Source organism: Pteropus medius, unplaced genomic scaffold, assembly GCF_902729225.1.
Source record: "Pteropus medius unplaced genomic scaffold, Ma_sr-lr_union100, whole genome shotgun sequence".
Taxonomy (NCBI): domain Eukaryota; kingdom Metazoa; phylum Chordata; class Mammalia; order Chiroptera; family Pteropodidae; genus Pteropus; species Pteropus medius.
This window is the reverse complement of record NW_024355990.1, coordinates 11,611,764-11,629,847: the sequence shown is the minus strand read 5'-3', so window position 1 is coordinate 11,629,847 and position 18,084 is coordinate 11,611,764. Positions and strand designations below refer to the sequence as shown.

Genomic DNA, 18,084 nt, shown 5'->3' with positions numbered 1-18,084 from the left:
ATGATATGTCAAATGTATTATAATATATGTATTATGTTACACAATGTATGTTATATAATATTTATAACATATTAGGAATATGTAATAAAAGCCTTTAAAAAATCAGGAATGTGAACCAAGATTTATCTAAAAGGATGGTCACTAAAAGTAATAGCAAACAAACAGAATACAACTTAACTATTTGGTAAAGGCTTAGGATGGAATCTTACATAGCTATTTAAAGTCATATTATATAATTCCCTCTTATTCCAATAAATCCTACCCACCAAGACCAGATTATTTTTCAAAAAACTCAACTTTATCATGACATATTCCAGTTTAAAAACACTCAGTGACTACCCACTGCCTATGAGTACAAATTCCTGAGACTGGTATTTATTCAAATTGCACTAAAATAAAATCTCTATTTCTCTACAGTCTTATCTCCTTGACACTCAAATCACAAGTATGTCATCCCTAAACATGCATCTTTCTGTCATCTGTTATATTTTACATCCTCCTTTCTCTTCCTGTTCAACTTCCAAAGAAATCCTACCCAATTCTTAAGGCACATCTAAAATTCAACACTGTTCTTTACACAGCTTCTGATCTCCCAAAAGAATGTGACTTCTCTCCCTAATTTAATTCTGTCTTCCTTATAGCACTTACTATTGCCTGCCCTACGTTATAGTTATTTATGCACTATGTTATTATTCCCACTTCTAAAAAATAAAGACCCTTAGAGCAGGGACCATTTATCCATTTCTGCATCTTTTAACAGTACCCTGTACATTTTATAAGTATTAGATAAATTATTTTTTAAATGTTTTGGTCACATTGTAAAGAAGTACTTAATGAGACTTTTGTTTACATGGCAAATATGTAACATGAGTTAATAAATAGCCTTTTGCTCTCAACACTTGGAAAACTGATAGCAAAGAAATACAAAAGGTAAAACCACAAGAACAAAAAGAACCACAATGAGGTATTACTTAACACCTGTTAGAATGGCTATTATCAAAAAGTTAAAAAATAACAAGTATTGGCAAGAATGTGAATAAAAAGGAACACTTGTGGCCTGTTGGTGGAAATGTAAATTGGTGCAGCCAACTATGGAAAACAGTATGGAGGTGCCTCAAAAAATTAAAAATAGAACTACCATATGATCCAGCAATTTCACTTCTGGGTATGCATCCATAACCAGAAAAAAAATCACTATCTCGAAGAGAGATCTACACTCTCATGCTCATTGCAGCATTATTTACAATAACCAAGACATGGAAACAGCCTAAACGTCCATCAATGGATGAATGGATAAAGATGTGATAGGTGCAAACACACACACACACATACACGAATATTATTCAACCATAAAAAAGGAAATCTTGCCATTTGTGACAACATGGATGGACCTTGAGGGCATTACGCTAAATTAAATAAGACAGAGAAAGGCAAATACCGTATGATCTCACTTACATGTGAAATCTAAAACGAAAGAAAACCAAGCTCATAAATAAGAAAGTAAATCTTAAAAGTTCTTATCACATGAAAAAAAAAGTTTTTGTAACTATGTATGGTGACAGATGTTAACTAGGCTTATGTATGCAAATACTGAATCATGTTGTACACCTGAAATTAATGTTATATTATCAATTCCATCTCAATTTTTAAAAAATAATAAAAGGAGGCTCAGCATTCCTAACATGAAATTTTAGTGAAGTGTGCATACTGTAAAGTATGAGTCTTAGTCACCTTCCTTCATCCAGCTTCCTAGGACACTGGGCATACATATCCCATCATGTTCCCCTGCTCCCAGTCCCAGACAAGAAAGTTAAGAAATCTTCCCTTAAGAAACCAGACTCACAGGAGAAAAATAAAGAGTGAAAGAGAAAACAACCAAAAATACACAAAAAAACCAATACTGATATTTAGGGGTTCCACCAAAATAAAATAAAGGTTGTCTCACTGCCTAATTACTTTCCACGAAACCCACCAGTTGACAAACCACAGCCATCCATAAGGTTCTATCCATCCAATGCCTCACTACTAAATACGAACAGCTAAAGATCACGAGGCATTTGAAAAAAGCCTCCAATATGAAAAAGAGAAAACTAAAACAGAATGGAATCTGAGGAAACAATAGAAAATGAAGAAAACTTAAAAAAAAACAAACAAAAAAAACCGTAATAAATCCTCAAAGATGAGATGTTGTATCCAAGAAGAGGATGCTCTGAAAATGGAACAGAGAAAAGAGCTTTGGGAAATTATATATCATAAATAATTATTAGTTAGCTGAACTTTCCAAATTCAATACGAAGAAAACCACCCAATTAAAAACTGGGAAAATATTTCAACAGCCACTTCACCAAAGATTTGCCTCACAGACAGTTCAGCATCATTGATCATTAGGAAAATGCAATTACAACCATAATGAAACTATACACCTAATAGAATGGCTTGAACCCTCACCCATTACTACTGGGAATGCAAAATGGTAAAACCACTTTGGAAAACAGTTTGGCAGTTTCTCAGAAAGTTAAAATACACTTAGCAAACAACTCAGCGATTCCACTCGTAGGATTTACCCAAGAGAAAATAAAGCTTATGTTCACACAAAAACCTGTAAGTGAATGTTTACAGCAGCTTTATTTGTCATCTCTAAAACCTGGAAACAACTCAAATGTTCTGGTGAATGGATAAACCAACTGTGGTACATCCATATAATCGACTACCTACTCGGTAATAAAAAAGAATGAACTGATACAAGCAATTCTTGCATAAATCTCAAATGCATTATGCTAAATAAAAGAAGCCAGACTCAAAAGGCTACATATGGTATAATTCCATTTATACGATATTCATGGAAAAGCAAAAGTATAGGGACAGAAAGTAGATCAGTGGTGCCCTAGGGTTAAGGAGAGAGAGAGGGAAAGGGGCTGACTAAAGGAGCATAAAGAAATTTGGAGGAGCTGATGGAACTATTATTTCATAGTGGTGGTGGTTACATGGCTATACATATTTCCAAAACTGAGTCAAAACCTAAAAAGGGTGAATTTTACTGTATGTGTAAGTTGTATCAACATTTTTTTAAGTTATCATTAATAAGAAATATAAGATATTGTATCAATGACCAGGATCCTACAAAAAAAGGAAAAAAAAACAAGTTTTGGAAATTAAATATCTAATAGCTGAAATAAAAACTGATTTAATAGAAGGCGTGGGAAAGAAAGAAATCTCCCAGAAAGCAAACCAAAAAGACAAACCAATTAAAAGAATTTAAAAAATCAGAAACTTAGTAAGTCTAGACCATCCAATATTTAATTAAGAGTTTGAGAAGAGAAACGAGCAAATCTTAAGAAAAATTAGCAAATAATTGAAAGACAATTTCCCAGAACTAAAGAACATGAGCTTAAAAGGGCCCACTAAGTATCTAACGCAATGAATGAAAAAGAGCCACATCAAGGGATATGATATCACTGTAAAAGTTCAAAATACTGGAGACCAGGATTGGAGCCTAAAAGCTCTAGAAAGGAAAAAAACAGGTTAGACATGATGAAAATAATTAAAATAGTCCTAGACTTCTCAACAGCGACACTAAATGCTGGAACACGATAAAGCAAGTCTTTCAAGTGAAACTGATTTTTTATTTAGGATCCTATACCCAGCCATACTATCAAGAATTAGGGCTGACAAGGACATTTTCAGACATGTAATGGAAAAAAAGGGAAGGTATTTCTCATGCACCCATCCTAAGGAAGCAACTAGAGGTTGTACTGAAAAAGGGAAGTAAACCAAGAAAGATGTAGGACCCAAGAAACAAAATCAACATAGGAAGCAGCAAAAAAGCAGTTCCAGTGTAAGGTTCACCAGACATACAGAGCAACCAGTTCAGGTGAGAGCAGAAATGCCGAGGGCTGCAGGAGGAAGTCAACTTGGAAAAAATGGAATTGTTACACTTGAGAGTTGAGAAAATAGTGATATTTTACAGTAAGTGATAACGTACTGGCCTAAGTACATAGAACACTAAGCAAGTGAAAAAATAAGGCAATAATTCCAGGAAAATAGTTATTAAAAAAAGTAACTCTCATAGCACACAATTTGATTCGATTGTGAATATTTAGTAGTCATAATAGTGTAATCAATCCCTGATGATTTATCAATAAAATCATGCTGTAACTGTAATGAGAGCATAAAAATAAGGATAATGATAATAAGGCTAAATCCTCGATCTACTATAACAAAGTCAAAAAAGAAATGTCTAAAATTGACAAAACAAACATAAGCATATTATTTTTAAATGGTGTGGTAATTACCAGAAAAGAAAAACAGCTACAAAAATTGAGAGCACTGCCTCTGGTCTCAGGTGGGAAGAGGTATAGCAGGGAACCACTTAGTTCGCTATGAGCCTTTAATACTATTTTATCAATGTTCACGTTCCACTTTGATAAAGAAGACACAATGATGCAGGAAAAATTTGCTGTATAGCAAGTAAAATCAATCAGTATGATCTTAGTTATCTTTCTTTAATATGTAGATAAAAACAAGGTATACAAAATGGTATTTAGAAAATATATTAAAACATTTAGTCTACCCTGAACAAGCCTGATTCCGTCTGATCTTGGAAGCTAAGAAGCAGTTAAGAAATGTACCAATGTTGTTTGATCTCAGAAGCAGGCTACTGATATCAACTTGAGGCCTTCAGACCTGGTTAGTACTTGGATGGGAGACCACCTAGGAAGACCAGGTGCTACAGGCGTAAAAAATTTTTAAAACATAATAATAAGGGATTGTAAGCTAACAAGGTCCTTGCAATCTGTGAGGTCAACCAAGGGTTGCCTCGCCTAAAAAATAAATTTAAAAATATATATTAAAACATTTACAGTAGTTATCTTTAGTTGGAAGGATTACAGATGATTTTCATTTTCATCTGTGTATTTTCCCAAAAGAGTAAATCTGTACTATTTTTATGATTTTTTCATGGCAATTTTTAAAAACAACTTAAGAGCAGATGAGATTCTCAGGGGAAGGAGGAAGACAGTGAGAGGGCCAAGGGCTGGTTTGAAAACCTGGAAACCTGGTGTTAAAGGAACAGGCAAAGAAAGATGGCATGAGGGAGAACTATCGAAGAACTAGAAGATCAAGAGTGCTTCCTCGACTTTAACCATTGTAAATAATTTCAGAAAGTGTATTATTTATTAGAGCTGGAATGAGTCAGATGTTAGTAGATGAACTAGTCTTTAATGGATAAATTAAATACTTAATATTTCTCAAATAAAACTGATTTAATATACATTTTTACTTAAAATGGTCCTCAAAATATTTTTACACCTGCGAGTCACTTGACAGCTTTCAACAGAATAAAATGTTACTTCATCACACTGGAAGTGTGATGTATCTTCACAAAATCTCTATCTTCAGTTCAGAAACAAATCAACACATGATTGTAACTAATATTTATCAAATCTTTCCCATGTGCCAGGCACTGTTCTAGGCATTTCATATGCATTAATTGATTTAACGCTCACAACACCTTGAATTAAGTACTAGGGTATCTCCATTTTACGAATGAGGAAAAGTGAGGCACAAAGAGTTGAGCAAACTGCCCATCATCACAGAGCCCAGATTCAAACCCATGAAGTCTGGTATCATATTCTTCACTCTTTAAATCTCTACGCTACCTGCTACCTCTCTAAATCCTTGACATTCACAGAAGATTTATCCAGACTCCTCAGATTCTCATACATTAAGATAGCCTACACTATTGTGGCTTACATATGTGGATGCCTCCAATACCTGCCACAAGTCCTCACACTGACAGTGTCCACACTGAAGCTGGTATGACTCCACTGACACTGGTCTTTCCCTGACAAATCCTTCTCCAAGCTGACCTAAGGCAATCCAAAGATCATAGATATTTTGGAAGACTTATAACCCAGCTCTTTCATCCCAAGAACTTTTTTTAAAAAACTATCATAGCAAACAAAATAAGTCTGGTTAAGATGATTCTAAAATTGTATTTGTAATGATCCAGTGATTCCATTCCTAGGATATACCCAACAGAACACAAACATATTATACAGGCGGAGGTAGATGGGGTAAAAGGAGTCAAATATGTGGTGACAGAAAGAAATCTAACTATTGGCAGTGAACACACAATGCAATATGTGTGTGTGTGTGTGTGTGTGTGTGTGTGTGTGTGTGCATGCGTACTATATATATGCACCTTACTGTTAAACTGTTCATCTGAAACTGGAATCCGTTAACCAATATCACCATAATAAAAATAAATTTAAAAAAATAAAAAATAAAGAAAAGAAACATATTGTACAAAAACCTACACACAAATGTTCACAGCAGTATTTATAATACCCAAAAAGTGGACACAATACAAACGTCCATGAACTGGTGAAATGGATACGCAAAATGTGGCATATCCGTATAATGAAACAGTATTCAAATATAGTACTGGTACGTGCTATTATATGCATGAATCCTGAAAACATTATGCTAAGTGAAAGAAGCCACATATTATATGATTTTGTTTATATAAAATGTTCTGAAGAGACAAATCCACAGAGAATGAAAGTAGTGGTTGCCAGGGGATGGAAGGGGAGGGAGGGAACAGGGAGTGACTGCTTTGGTAAGGGTTTCTTTTGGGGACTGATAAAAATGTTCTGGAATTAGGCAGTGGTCATAGTTGCGCAACTCTGTGAATATACTAAAAACTACTTAATTATACACTTTAAAAAATGTGAATTTTATGATATGTCTATCATATCTCAACAAAGCTGTGATTTTTAAAATAAAATTTTTATTAAATATTGCTTAAAAATTATTCAACAATTTAGAAGTCCAATAAATCTTAATTACTGTTACTATTTTAAAAAATCATTCAACAATCAAAAAATATTTGAGTAATATAACTTAATATCTACAAAACATATAAAATTTGATATAGACCAGTAGACAATACAAAACATAATAATTATATTCACTTCTTTTTTTAATTCACTTCTTTCTATATGATCTTACTTCCAATCTTTTAAAATATATTTTCCAAGTATAAGTTGGTTTTTTTAAAGAAATATTCTGCCTTCAGAGGCTTATCATTTTAAAGAACCAAAAGCATTTAAAAAATCAGAATAATAAGAGTCAATGCTAAATTAGTGTTCAATTATGAAGCTGAGGCGATCACTGCTGTAAGCAGGCATGCAAAGCAAAGAGAGACCAAGGTGAGCGGCAGTACTCTGGGAAGATGTCTCCTGGGAAGTGAGGTTGGAGCCTGGCTAAGGAGCAGAGAGAGGAATCTATTCAATGCAAAGACAGCATCTGCTAGGATGTGTTCCTATCTGTGTCAGTCTGTGTCATCCAGATTATAGGTCCCCCACCAACACCTTACCCCCTGCATCCCCGCTCCAAGGATCTATAGTCACAGGGAAGACACAGGGTCTCGAGGAGTGAGGAAAAGAGGATCTACCAGAAGAGACGAGAGCTCCTGGTTTTAACATCCCCAGTCCTGCTGCACACAGTTTCAATACACAGCTCCATTTCCAAATCTACACCAGAAGAGATGAGCATGAACTGTACACAAGACTGTTTATTATTGCATACCTCAGATGTACCTCTTTACTGCTTACAGATCATGTTGCCCAACTTTTTAATAACTCCTTGGGGCCCTCATTTTCTTTTAATTCTCATGTTTAATTTCTTCGGGTACTGATATCTGAAACCAGATCTCCTTAATTTCCCTTATAATCGTGAATTCCTATTGCTACTGAAAGCACTATCATTCTTACAGAGGAATATTTGATGCATTCTCTGTCTATATTCCTGATGCTGTCCAAGCCTGCAGAATTCTGGAGTGCCTCCTAAATTGACCTATCCAGGGCTACAAAACCCATCCAGTTCCCCACCAGCTATCTCGTCCTCTTCCTATCCATCCTGCAGGAAGAAATTATGCTACACTTCCTAATGTCCCACTGAAGTCATATCCTAACTTGTTTCCAGATCTCCTGATTGATCTCCCAAACACACAAATGAAATAGATTTGAAACAGACTAGAAACCATCTCCTCCAGCAATTCTCTCAATCTGGGGGGAAAGAGCTAGCTGCACTGTGGTTTAAGCAGCTGAATGGTGCTGATGAGAAAACAACATACCCCTTGGGTGTTCCAGGAGTGAAAAATGACTGAGGACCGCTATCTAGCCCAACCCCTTCCCTAGATGAGGGAAGAAAAGTACAAATGCTACATACAGCCTGGTTATCTAGGTAATGCCCAACAATGGAGCTTTACAATTTTTTCCTATTCAAATACTCAGGCTCTTACTAAACTTGGTTACTTAAGACGGCCCACACTTTAAAATCAGTGCCTTAATTCATGCTGCTCCCTCCCAATGCCTGTCCATCCTCACTGTCCACATGCCCATCCAGGAAGCATCTGCCCACACCAACTCCCCCAAAAGAGTATGATGTCACATCGCACTCCTTTAAATATCCACTGCCCTTTGGACCTCATTTGTAGCAATCAGGAATTACAAATATACTAAAAAGATATCTGGTTCACACAGATGAGAATAAATGTGCCAAACCAGTAACAAATCCTGCTTCAGATAAATCTACAATTCATTCATGGTGTCTACACTGATCTCCACAATCATAACCTTCAGAGAACATAAATCACTAACCCTCCCAGGACAACACCAGGCCTTTTGCTTTCCGAAGACACCAGAGGTTCTAAATTTCAAAATTCCATCTAAGTATTCTCAGAAGTCCCACACGAATTAAATGCAAAAACTATTCTAGTTCAATTATGCTTTAATTTTTTAAATTAGCAAATGCTTGATTTCGAGGTGCTGTCTGAACTTTATCAAATGCCTATTCAAAATACAAATTTATACAATCCTTCTCAAAGCACTGACAAAGTATGTCATAAAACCTGAAATAACTTTAGGCTGAAATAACTTTAAATTTTAACAATAAAAATAAATAAAAGCTTTATTAAGTCAAATACGTCTTGCTTAAACAAAACTAGATGATTTCAATTTTGTTGTAAGTTGTCATCCCTACAGTAACATGTGAGTAGCTTACACACCCATTTAAATTTTTTCTCCAGAAAAGAAAAACATTTAATCTCTAGTGACTAAACCTTTTTAAATCTGATTTTAGAAAATTGAGCTAGTAACATCAACCAATGCATCGTCAAGTTATATTACCTACAAAGTACTCAACACATGAAAAGATGAATGAGTTATTTCTTGTACTAGGAATTTAATACATTAGTATGTAAGCCAACATTCTAGTCTACAAAAATTAATCTAAATTACCAATAAAATATATTCCTCTTTTAGCCTTGACAGTATAGCAGGATTCAAATCCATCAAACATATTTCTTTATGTGCTCTTGGGATAGCTTAAGCCAGCCCGAGAATGTTTTTTCTTCCAAAGTATATACACACATACACATTACCTGCTATCCTTCTTCCAGGTCTGTACTGCCTAGAAGTACAGACAAAAAAACTAATGAAACTAGTACTTAGCCTCAACAACTCACTGTGATGCACTGTTACTCATTCTAGACAAGTGGACATGTTCTATAAGTTTAGAACACAAAATGTATCATGTGTTTTACCATAACCTTAAGAAATAATGTTTCAAAAAAGTAAAACATCCAACAAGCTAACAAAACATCCAATAAAAAAATGAAAATGCCTGGCAAACAATAGCCGTTTGCTATTTTGAACTGCAAGAAACACACTAACTCTGCCACTAAAAACATTCACTGGTCAAATTGTCTATCAAAACCTAAAAAATGAAAATGCCTGGCAAACAATAGCAGTTTGCTATTTTGAACTGCAAGAAACACACTAACTCTGCCACTAAAAACATTCACTGGTCAAATTGTCTATCAAAACCTAATTAAATCAATTTTTAGTTTCCCAGATCCAAAATATTTAGGAGTTATGGCACCCACTGTTATCCAACCAATCTTTGATGAGCACCTGCTACATGCAAGACACTGTCTAGGAAACTCAGGAGATATAAGATTAATATAAGGACATATAATCTTTTATTTCACATAAAGATAGGACAAGTATACACAAGGTAGACTGTGTCATTTAGAAAAAACAAATGTCAGCTACATACATAAATATACAAGTATTGTTTTAAAAAAGAAAACCCAACCACTAATTGTAATTTAATTCAGCGTATACATAGCTATCCTAAATATTATCTGCTAGGCCTTCGCAGAGAAGTTAACATTAGCTGAACCACCTTAGATCTTGTCTAACCTGAAAAAACTTCCTGGAATAGTGTAATTCAGTCTTCACGGGTCTTTCAATTCCAGACTAGTGGTAGAGAGAACTACATGTGATTTCTTAAAGTAAAAACTATTACTATAAAAGATGTAATAAAATTAAGTTGGCAAGAAATGAAAAGTGGCAGCGTCCTTTCCACATACAAGACATAAATACTTGACACTTCATTCTCCTGCTAGCCCAACCACCCCACAAAGACAAGCAGATATTCTTACTCTCTAGCAAAAGAAATTACCTTTTCATTTGCTGTTACAACACTCTATATGGGAATACAAATGGCTTAATACTCATCCTCCTCAAGTATTTAGGCATTTATAAAAAAACAGAAACATTTAAATTTAACCACTTCTACTATCCTCGTCTCTTTAAAAAAGAAAAAAAAGTGACACACCTAAAGATCCTATTTCCTCATAAACTTTATTTTGTAAATGCTCTTAAAACGAAATTCTAATTTAGTTAATCCAGATTAACAAAATCATAAAAGGAAAAAACCTTGTAGGTTATGGCGACAAGTTATGTTTTATCACAATTCAGTAAGATGCAACTACATATTTAATACAAAGCAGCAATTGTGTGTGGTTTAAAAAAAAAAATGCATCTCAAACATCATCCTAGAGAAACTTTCTGTGAAAAAACCGAAGTCACCATGGAGAAATCATTACAGATCCAGGGACGACTTTTATACTTCGAAATTGGAATTTTTTTAAAAAGTCATTTTCTAATAAACCCCCCTACACTTTTGCTTAGTGTGACTTAGAAGTTGGTCCAAAAGTTTGTCTTCAGCAATTGTGTCTGCATGATCAGCTGTACGTCTCCTGCAACAGGTGACTCGAAACTGCATTTCTCAGGCAAACCAAAGGGATCAAATTAAGATACACGTTCCTGCAGTTTCTTAGTTTTATTTTGGATTTTACTAAAATAATTTGGAATCGAAATAACGTTTCTTCAAGTTTTGCTTGGTTTTCTGCTTTGCTTTTTAATCAGCCATTTACCAGCAACTGTTGCACGAGCCCATTAGCACTCAATAAAAACAAACACACAGGACCAGATAAGGATTCCCTACTAACCTAAACTGATCCATTTCCTCGACACAATTTTAAAACCACACGACTGGTGGTGCGAAGAGAAGCACGTTGTGTGTGTGTGTGTGTGTGTGTGTGTGTGTGTGTGCGCGTGTGCGTGCGCGCCACAACCTGCCTCAACCCTCAAATCCTTTTAAAAGAACAGACATATAATAAACCTAAAAGAAGCCACGTTAGAAATGCAAAGAGGTTCATAAAACAACAGGCTTCTTTCATTCCAACAAGGGGAAAAAAAAAGACCAACCAAAACAAGGGGAGACAAATGAATGCAATGGATACGCGTGTGCCAAGTTTCCATCCTGCCCGACAGAGACACCTGCACTGGCACAGATTTTGAAGAGGAAAACGGGGTTGGGGGGGAAAGACAGCGAGGCTGAGTCTGGGCCTGCAAATGCAACAATGCAATCTCCATTTTGAACAATGCGCCTCTATCCTCCGGCAAATCTAGCTTTTTGCCACTTGATGTGCCGTCGCGTGTCCCCTCCGTCTGGGGGGAGGGGAGGGGGGCCGCCGAGAGGGAGCGGGAGGGGGGGAGCGCGGCCGGCGGTACCTGGCGTGCTGCTGTAGGTGCTGTGGCTCCTGAAGCTGCTCTCGGTGCAGTAGCTGGCGTCGTCGTCGTCGTCGTCCATGTCCTCCGGGTACTCGGAGTCGTCGTCCTCCATCTCGTCCTCCTCCTCGTCCTCGGAGTCCTGGGTCTCGTCGGCGTCGCCGTCCTCCTCCTCCTCCTCGGAGACCATGTCCTCCTCCTCCTCGTCCTCCTCGCTCTCGTGGTCATCGTACACCACCTTGCTGACGGCCCTGCGGGCCGCGGTGGTCCGGGCCAGGTGGCCGCCGCCGCCCCCGCCCCCCGTCCTGCCGCCCCCGCCTCCTCGCCCCCCCCGGCCCGGGGCGCTGGTGCTGGCGGCGGCCGACGGCGGCGGCTTCCTCCGACTGCCGCCCCCCCTGGGCGAGCTCAGCCGCGTCTTGGGCGCCACCTCAGCCTGGGCGGCGGCCCACCTGCCCCGGCTGCTGCCGCGGTGCCGCGAGCGGAGCCCCCCGATCGGTCCGGACGTGGGCGGCGGCGGCGGCGGTGGTGGCGGGGCCGGGGCGCAGCGCTCCGCAGCGGGAGCCGCGGGCTGCTTGGGCGGCCTGCCCCGCCGGCCCCTCATGTCGGAGCCGAGGCGGGGGGAGAAGGGAAGGCGGCGGGGGGAGGGGCGGGCGGAGGGGCGGCGGCGGGGGGCGCCGGGGCCGGGTGGGGAGGCCCGCGGGGCCGGGCGGGAGGGGCCCGGCCGGCGGAAGCGGGTGGAGGGAGAAGGCTCAAGCCGAATTGCTGGGGCCCCGCTCCGGATTGCCTTCAGCCGCCATCTTGTTTCTTCCCTCTCGCTCGGTGACTGGGGGAACCGACAGCGGCCGCAGGCCCGGAGCGCGGTCACGTGAGCTGCGCCGCCGACGAGCCTGGGACGGAGCGAGGCCGCGCGGCGGCCGCTAGGGGGAGCGCGGGAGCGCCGGGTCGGGGGCGGGGAGCCCGGGTCCCCTCCGCGCCGCGCGGCTGGACCACAGAACGCCGGCGGCGCGGACCAGAGGGGCGCTCCCGCTCGCGAGCTGTCCCGCGCCAAAGGCCTCGGGAAACGACGGCCTCCGCGGAGTCCCCTCTGGAGCCCGAATTCAGCAGGGCCTCCCTCCCGCGTCTCCCCTTACCTGGAGGAGGGCAAGGAAGCCCCCAATTGTATCCCCCTCCCGGGCCCTTGGGGGAAGTGATGCTGAAAGAGCCAGAGGGTACCGCGGGGGGTGTGTTGGGGAGGAGACTCGAGCGACCCAGGGGGAATAGGGCAGCTCCAGTGGCGGAAGGACATTGACTGGGGGGCGGAGAGACGAGCCCCCAGAACTATGAAACTCCGAAGGCTTGGTTCTAGAGAGTCCTGAAATTGATCCCAATGACAACTGCTTGAGGGCTGTGCCAGGATCCACGCCCTGGACTGCCAAAGTCACTCTGAGACTTTGGACTAGAATCTCCACCCGAAAAACCTCGAATGAACTCCGGAACGCAACTCCATTCCAGTTCCCTTCCACCTTTCCCAGTATCCCAGCTAGAAACTTGACCACCTTAGCAAAAACTTTCCAATATCTCGTTTGCAGTAGAAAGGGTACTTCCCACCTAAAACCTACTTCAGGATGTATGTCTGTGTTATGGAAATAATTTTCTTTACCTGCCAAGTCATCAGGTCTCGGCTTAGGCAGGGAACAAATCAAGGTGGTATTTTATGCATCCCCAAACCAAACTAGGGGGACTCAACTCAACTCGGAGGGTGGTCAAGGACAATTCTAGAGATTAGAGAAAGGTTTTGTAAACATGTTAATATTTATTGAAATATGTGACCACCAAAGAGTGATTTAAAGAAATATAGTTAACATGATTCTGCCCACTAAGGGGCTTATTACAATCTAGTTAGAAGGATAGAACGCACGTGTGAAATGAAAATGAAAACACAAGCATTAATTGCCAAATTAATGTATTCAATATAACTTGGTTGAGCACCAAGGGTGACAAACATATGCTGCCTTCAACGACCAGGTAAGTAATGAAAGTAAATAGAGTGGGCAAGGTGAGGACTTTGTCAAATGGAAGCACCTGTGTTTTGTTTAAAGTGGGGAGTTGTGGGAATGTGGGCCTAAAATGGCCAGATCTTCAAATTTTTCAAGAGAAGATTGAAATATGCATTACATATGAAATCTCATGGGTTTTAAATGTTGGCCACTAAGTCAATTTTTTAAAAGTATTGCAGATTGATCAAAGTAAATGCAATTCAGACATAGCCCAGAGTCTACGAGTTTGCAACCTGTATCCTGCACTATGTGGACAATACTAGACTTTCTAGTATATGGACAATACTAGAAAGAAACAGTGACAGCCTTCAGAGTTCACCAGCTAATAGTGGAGGAAGCCCGTTTACCAAAATAATTACAATAGGCGGCACAGCAAGGTATTTTTGGAGTTTTTAATTGCAAGCAACAGAAACTGACTCTGGCTCATCTAAACAGAAAAGAAGCACATGAGAAGGATATGAACATCTCCAGAATTGCTGGTTCCAGTACAAATAGAATCCAAGCTCTCAAGCTGTTGTCTTCCAGTTGGCTCAGGAGCTGTGTGTTCCATAGACCATTCTACTGTAAAGCCAGATACTCTGGTTATTGGGGTCCACAATATGGCTAGCAAATCTGACAGGATAGCCAATTTTTTTACTTCTTCAACTAAAGTTAGTCCCTTGGTCAGATGGACTGAATGTTTGTGTCCCCTACCAAATTCATATGTTGAAACCCTACTCCACAATGTGATGGTAGGAGGTGGGGCCTTAGGGAAATAATTAGGATTCGATGAGGTCATGAAGGTGAAGCCTTCATGAATGGGATTAGTGCCCTTATAAGAAGATGAGAGAGCTTGTGTTCCCTCGCTGCTCTCTGCCATGTGCGGATATAGTGAGAAGTCTACAAGAAGGCAGTCTACAACCCAGAAGAGGGCTCTCACCAGACCCAACCATGCTGGTAACCTGATCTCAGATTTCCAGCCTCCAGAACAGTGACGGATTTCTGTTGTTTAAAAGACACCCAGTCTATTGTAATTTTTAATAATAAATTTCTATTGTTTATAAGCCACCGAGGCTATGGTCATTTGTTAATAGCAACTTAAACTAAGAGATGCGATTATGTATAAGATACCGTGAGGGCAAATAAGGTATTCAGTAAACCCACATAGGATGATGATAAAAGCATGGCTGATGGGAAAAGCAAATCCATATTCTGTATAAACCTCTTCCCGATGAGGTTGACTCATTGTACTCACCATGATAGGAAGAATCCACTATAATGATTAATTTAAAATGAGCACTCGGCAGTGGCAATAGTCAGGTCAGCCTTGCCAAGGAGAAGCCCGTGATCAGTCCATAACCCAGTGAGTAGGCACTGGCCTGAGTAGGTAAGGAGCTTGACCTACACCCACAGGGTGGGTCTTCTTGCCCACTCTTCAAGCTTCTTTAGCAGCGGGAACATTTTGTAAAGTCTTCATCCAGAACACAAATACTCCCACTTTCTAGGTCTGTTCTGAGAGGTTCCTCTATGTCCTCTCCCTAACCTCCTTTTCACCGATCTAAATCTCTGCCCATCTGACTATGAATTGGTATAGAGCCTTTATCGAGGCAGAGAACTACAAGAGTACAACTTAAAGCTATGCCCACTGGGAAGATTTCCTTTTGCTATTGTCCTTTCAAGTCCACTTCCAAGTGCAGCTATAACACCTTAGCAGTCCACTCCTAGCTGATACTATCTGTAAACCAAGCTCAAATGTCATCCTCCTTAGTCACTTTGTCATGGGAGTTTTCCATAAGGTGAATGGGGGGCGGGGGAGCAATAAAACGATGGGAATAAACATACTGAGAGTTGCACGTGGTGCCTTCTCCAGGCTGCTCTTATATATTCCATGTCCTCTTGGGGAAGGGAATGCTACCGGGCTAAGTGAGACAGATACTGAGTTCATGATGAGATGCATAGGTTACATGGTCACCCGGTATTCCATGGTCAGGCTTTCAATCTCTGCCAGGGCCCAGAAGCAATTTAAGAACAATTTCTAAAAAAGAGAGTAATTATTAGCCAAAGAGAGCAAGGCTTTGCTCTAAAACCCTAAGCTCAATCATAGTGATGCTCTCGGGGCCTCGCCGTGGGCTCTGTGCATCCCAGCATGTGGCTATACGCAGAGCAGCACTGGATCTTGGAGCCCAGTGAGCAGAGCTCCTTGCACTGCAGCCTGGACCTGCTGAAGAATCTTTTGCAATGTGGCTCAACGTTAGCAAGCTTTCAGGTCACTTGGAAAATGGGTAAAGCGGCACATACCAGTGTGGTATATGTAGTCTTTCAAATCCAAAGAGAGCTGCCAAGCATGCAGCACTGCTGGAGACACCACCACACCCCACAGGCCTAGAATTCCTCACATCCATTATGGTTCTCCGGCTACAGCCACTCACTCTTCTAAAGATGCCTTTAATTCCAAATGACACAGGTGTTTCATCAAATTGTTTTGCCACTAGTTGATATGGGGTGTTTAAATCTCAGACCTCAATACTAGAGCATTTTCTCTAGTAGCAGCCTCAAAAGACCAAACAGTCACAGATCACTGCCCCCCCACACACACACACAAACAACTTATTTCCCTGAGAGGCTATGGCCTACAGCCTCTCTGGTTCTAATTTCTTTATCAGTTTAGGTCTTGGTTGCAAGCCACAGAAACCAATACTACCTGCTTTAAGCTCGCAGAATCTCTGAGAGTGCCCAAAAACCAGACTCTGAGGTTTGCAACCAGGAAATGTCCAAAATCAGGCAACAAAACTAGCGAGGACAGCACGCTGTTGCTGCCTGGCACAAAGCCCAGCTTGTCCTGGCAACACCACCCACACTGAGCACTGGGCACTGCTCCATAGCACTGTTAGCTTCCAGTTCAAAGGCTGAGGGAGGGTGCCTGAGTGCAGGGTTTACTGCACAGGAGGCCAGGATGGTGAGTACCTGGCGTTTCAGCTCCTGTAACATAGAGGATTCCTCCAGCCTCGGAGGGGATGTAGATAGGATGGGATATGACACAGAGAAATCCACATGCGACAACTTGGACTTGGGTAACTTGAAGTGATATATCACAGACTTGCAGTTAAGACTCAGAAAGTCAGCGCAGGAGCTGGTTTAGGAAGGAAATGATTAGCTCTGCAATCTTAGGTCACCCAACTGTAACTGAACCCCAGTTTCCTCACATAAGTTAAGGGGACTGGGTTAGAGCTGTACTTTCCAACTCTTTCACATTATAGCACCCAATGAAAACTAGAGGAATAATTAGAAGGGCATATTAGAAGTGGTAAAAATAAGATACTTCTTTATAGAATGTAATTATAATAAAAAGTAAAATAAAATATATAGCATTAGTGAAGATATTAAATAGGGAATTTGTAACACTTTCAAAAATCTCCTTTTTATTAAATAAGAAACTTGAACTTGAATCCTGATACCTAACTTTATATTCTCAGGTTTATGTTCTAAATAGCTCATGTAATTCCTGATTGAGACTTAACAATAATCTCTTTAAATAACAAGAAACTGTCTGCAGCAGTAGGCGATAAAAATGTTTAAATCATCTTTTGTAACCATTCAAACATTTACAATGGTAGAAATTATCTTTGTTATATTTAAAGCTCTTCTTTTTCTTTCATTGACAAACGCGCTTATAAAATTTCTTGTGGATTTTAGATCTAATCAAACGTCTTCACAGCTAGTATTTCATAATAATGATGAAGCTCTAATTTGCAGAATACACAGGCATTGTGAGAACAGTCACCTCCCAGTTTGGACATTACTTGTGGCACATCACCTACAAACAGACAAATACTTGTATATTATCCAATATAAAAATATGTGAAAATAGGGTTTCTGAGCCACCTGCACCAGAATCCCCACTATACATATACACTCACTCGCTCATACCTCCCTACCCATTGGATTGCTCTCATACTCCTTGAACCCCTGGGTTACAAACTCCTGCAGCATCTCCAAGCATGCACACAATGCTGCGCCTTGCATCTGGCTGCCAACAGGGACCTCCTGCTCACTATCAGGCCCCACTCACATAGGGTCGCCAGAGGATGAGGCTATAATGAACAAAGGTGACTGGTCTGGAGGTTCCAGCCACTCTGAGAGCTGGG

The 18,084-nt window shown here is 40.3% G+C and overlaps 1 protein-coding gene across 41 annotated transcripts in view; it reads right to left on the bottom strand.

Annotated features, from left to right (window-relative positions):
* The window catches only part of BPTF (bromodomain PHD finger transcription factor), a 126,244-nt gene extending 113,505 nt beyond the window's left edge, over positions 1–12,739 (bottom strand). For 12 of the 41 annotated variants that reach the window (XM_039859384.1, XM_039859390.1, XM_039859373.1 and 9 more), the window contains exon 1: positions 11,928–12,737. In XM_039859384.1, coding sequence (XP_039715318.1) covers positions 11,928–12,525 — 598 coding nt within the window. In that variant the 5' untranslated portion in view covers positions 12,526–12,737. Of the gene's footprint in view, positions 1–11,927 lie in introns of all 41 variants that reach the window. The other 29 variants (XM_039859389.1, XM_039859395.1, XM_039859398.1 and 26 more) reach the window with 6 other exon arrangements.
* Positions 12,740–18,084: the final 5,345 nt, after the last annotated feature.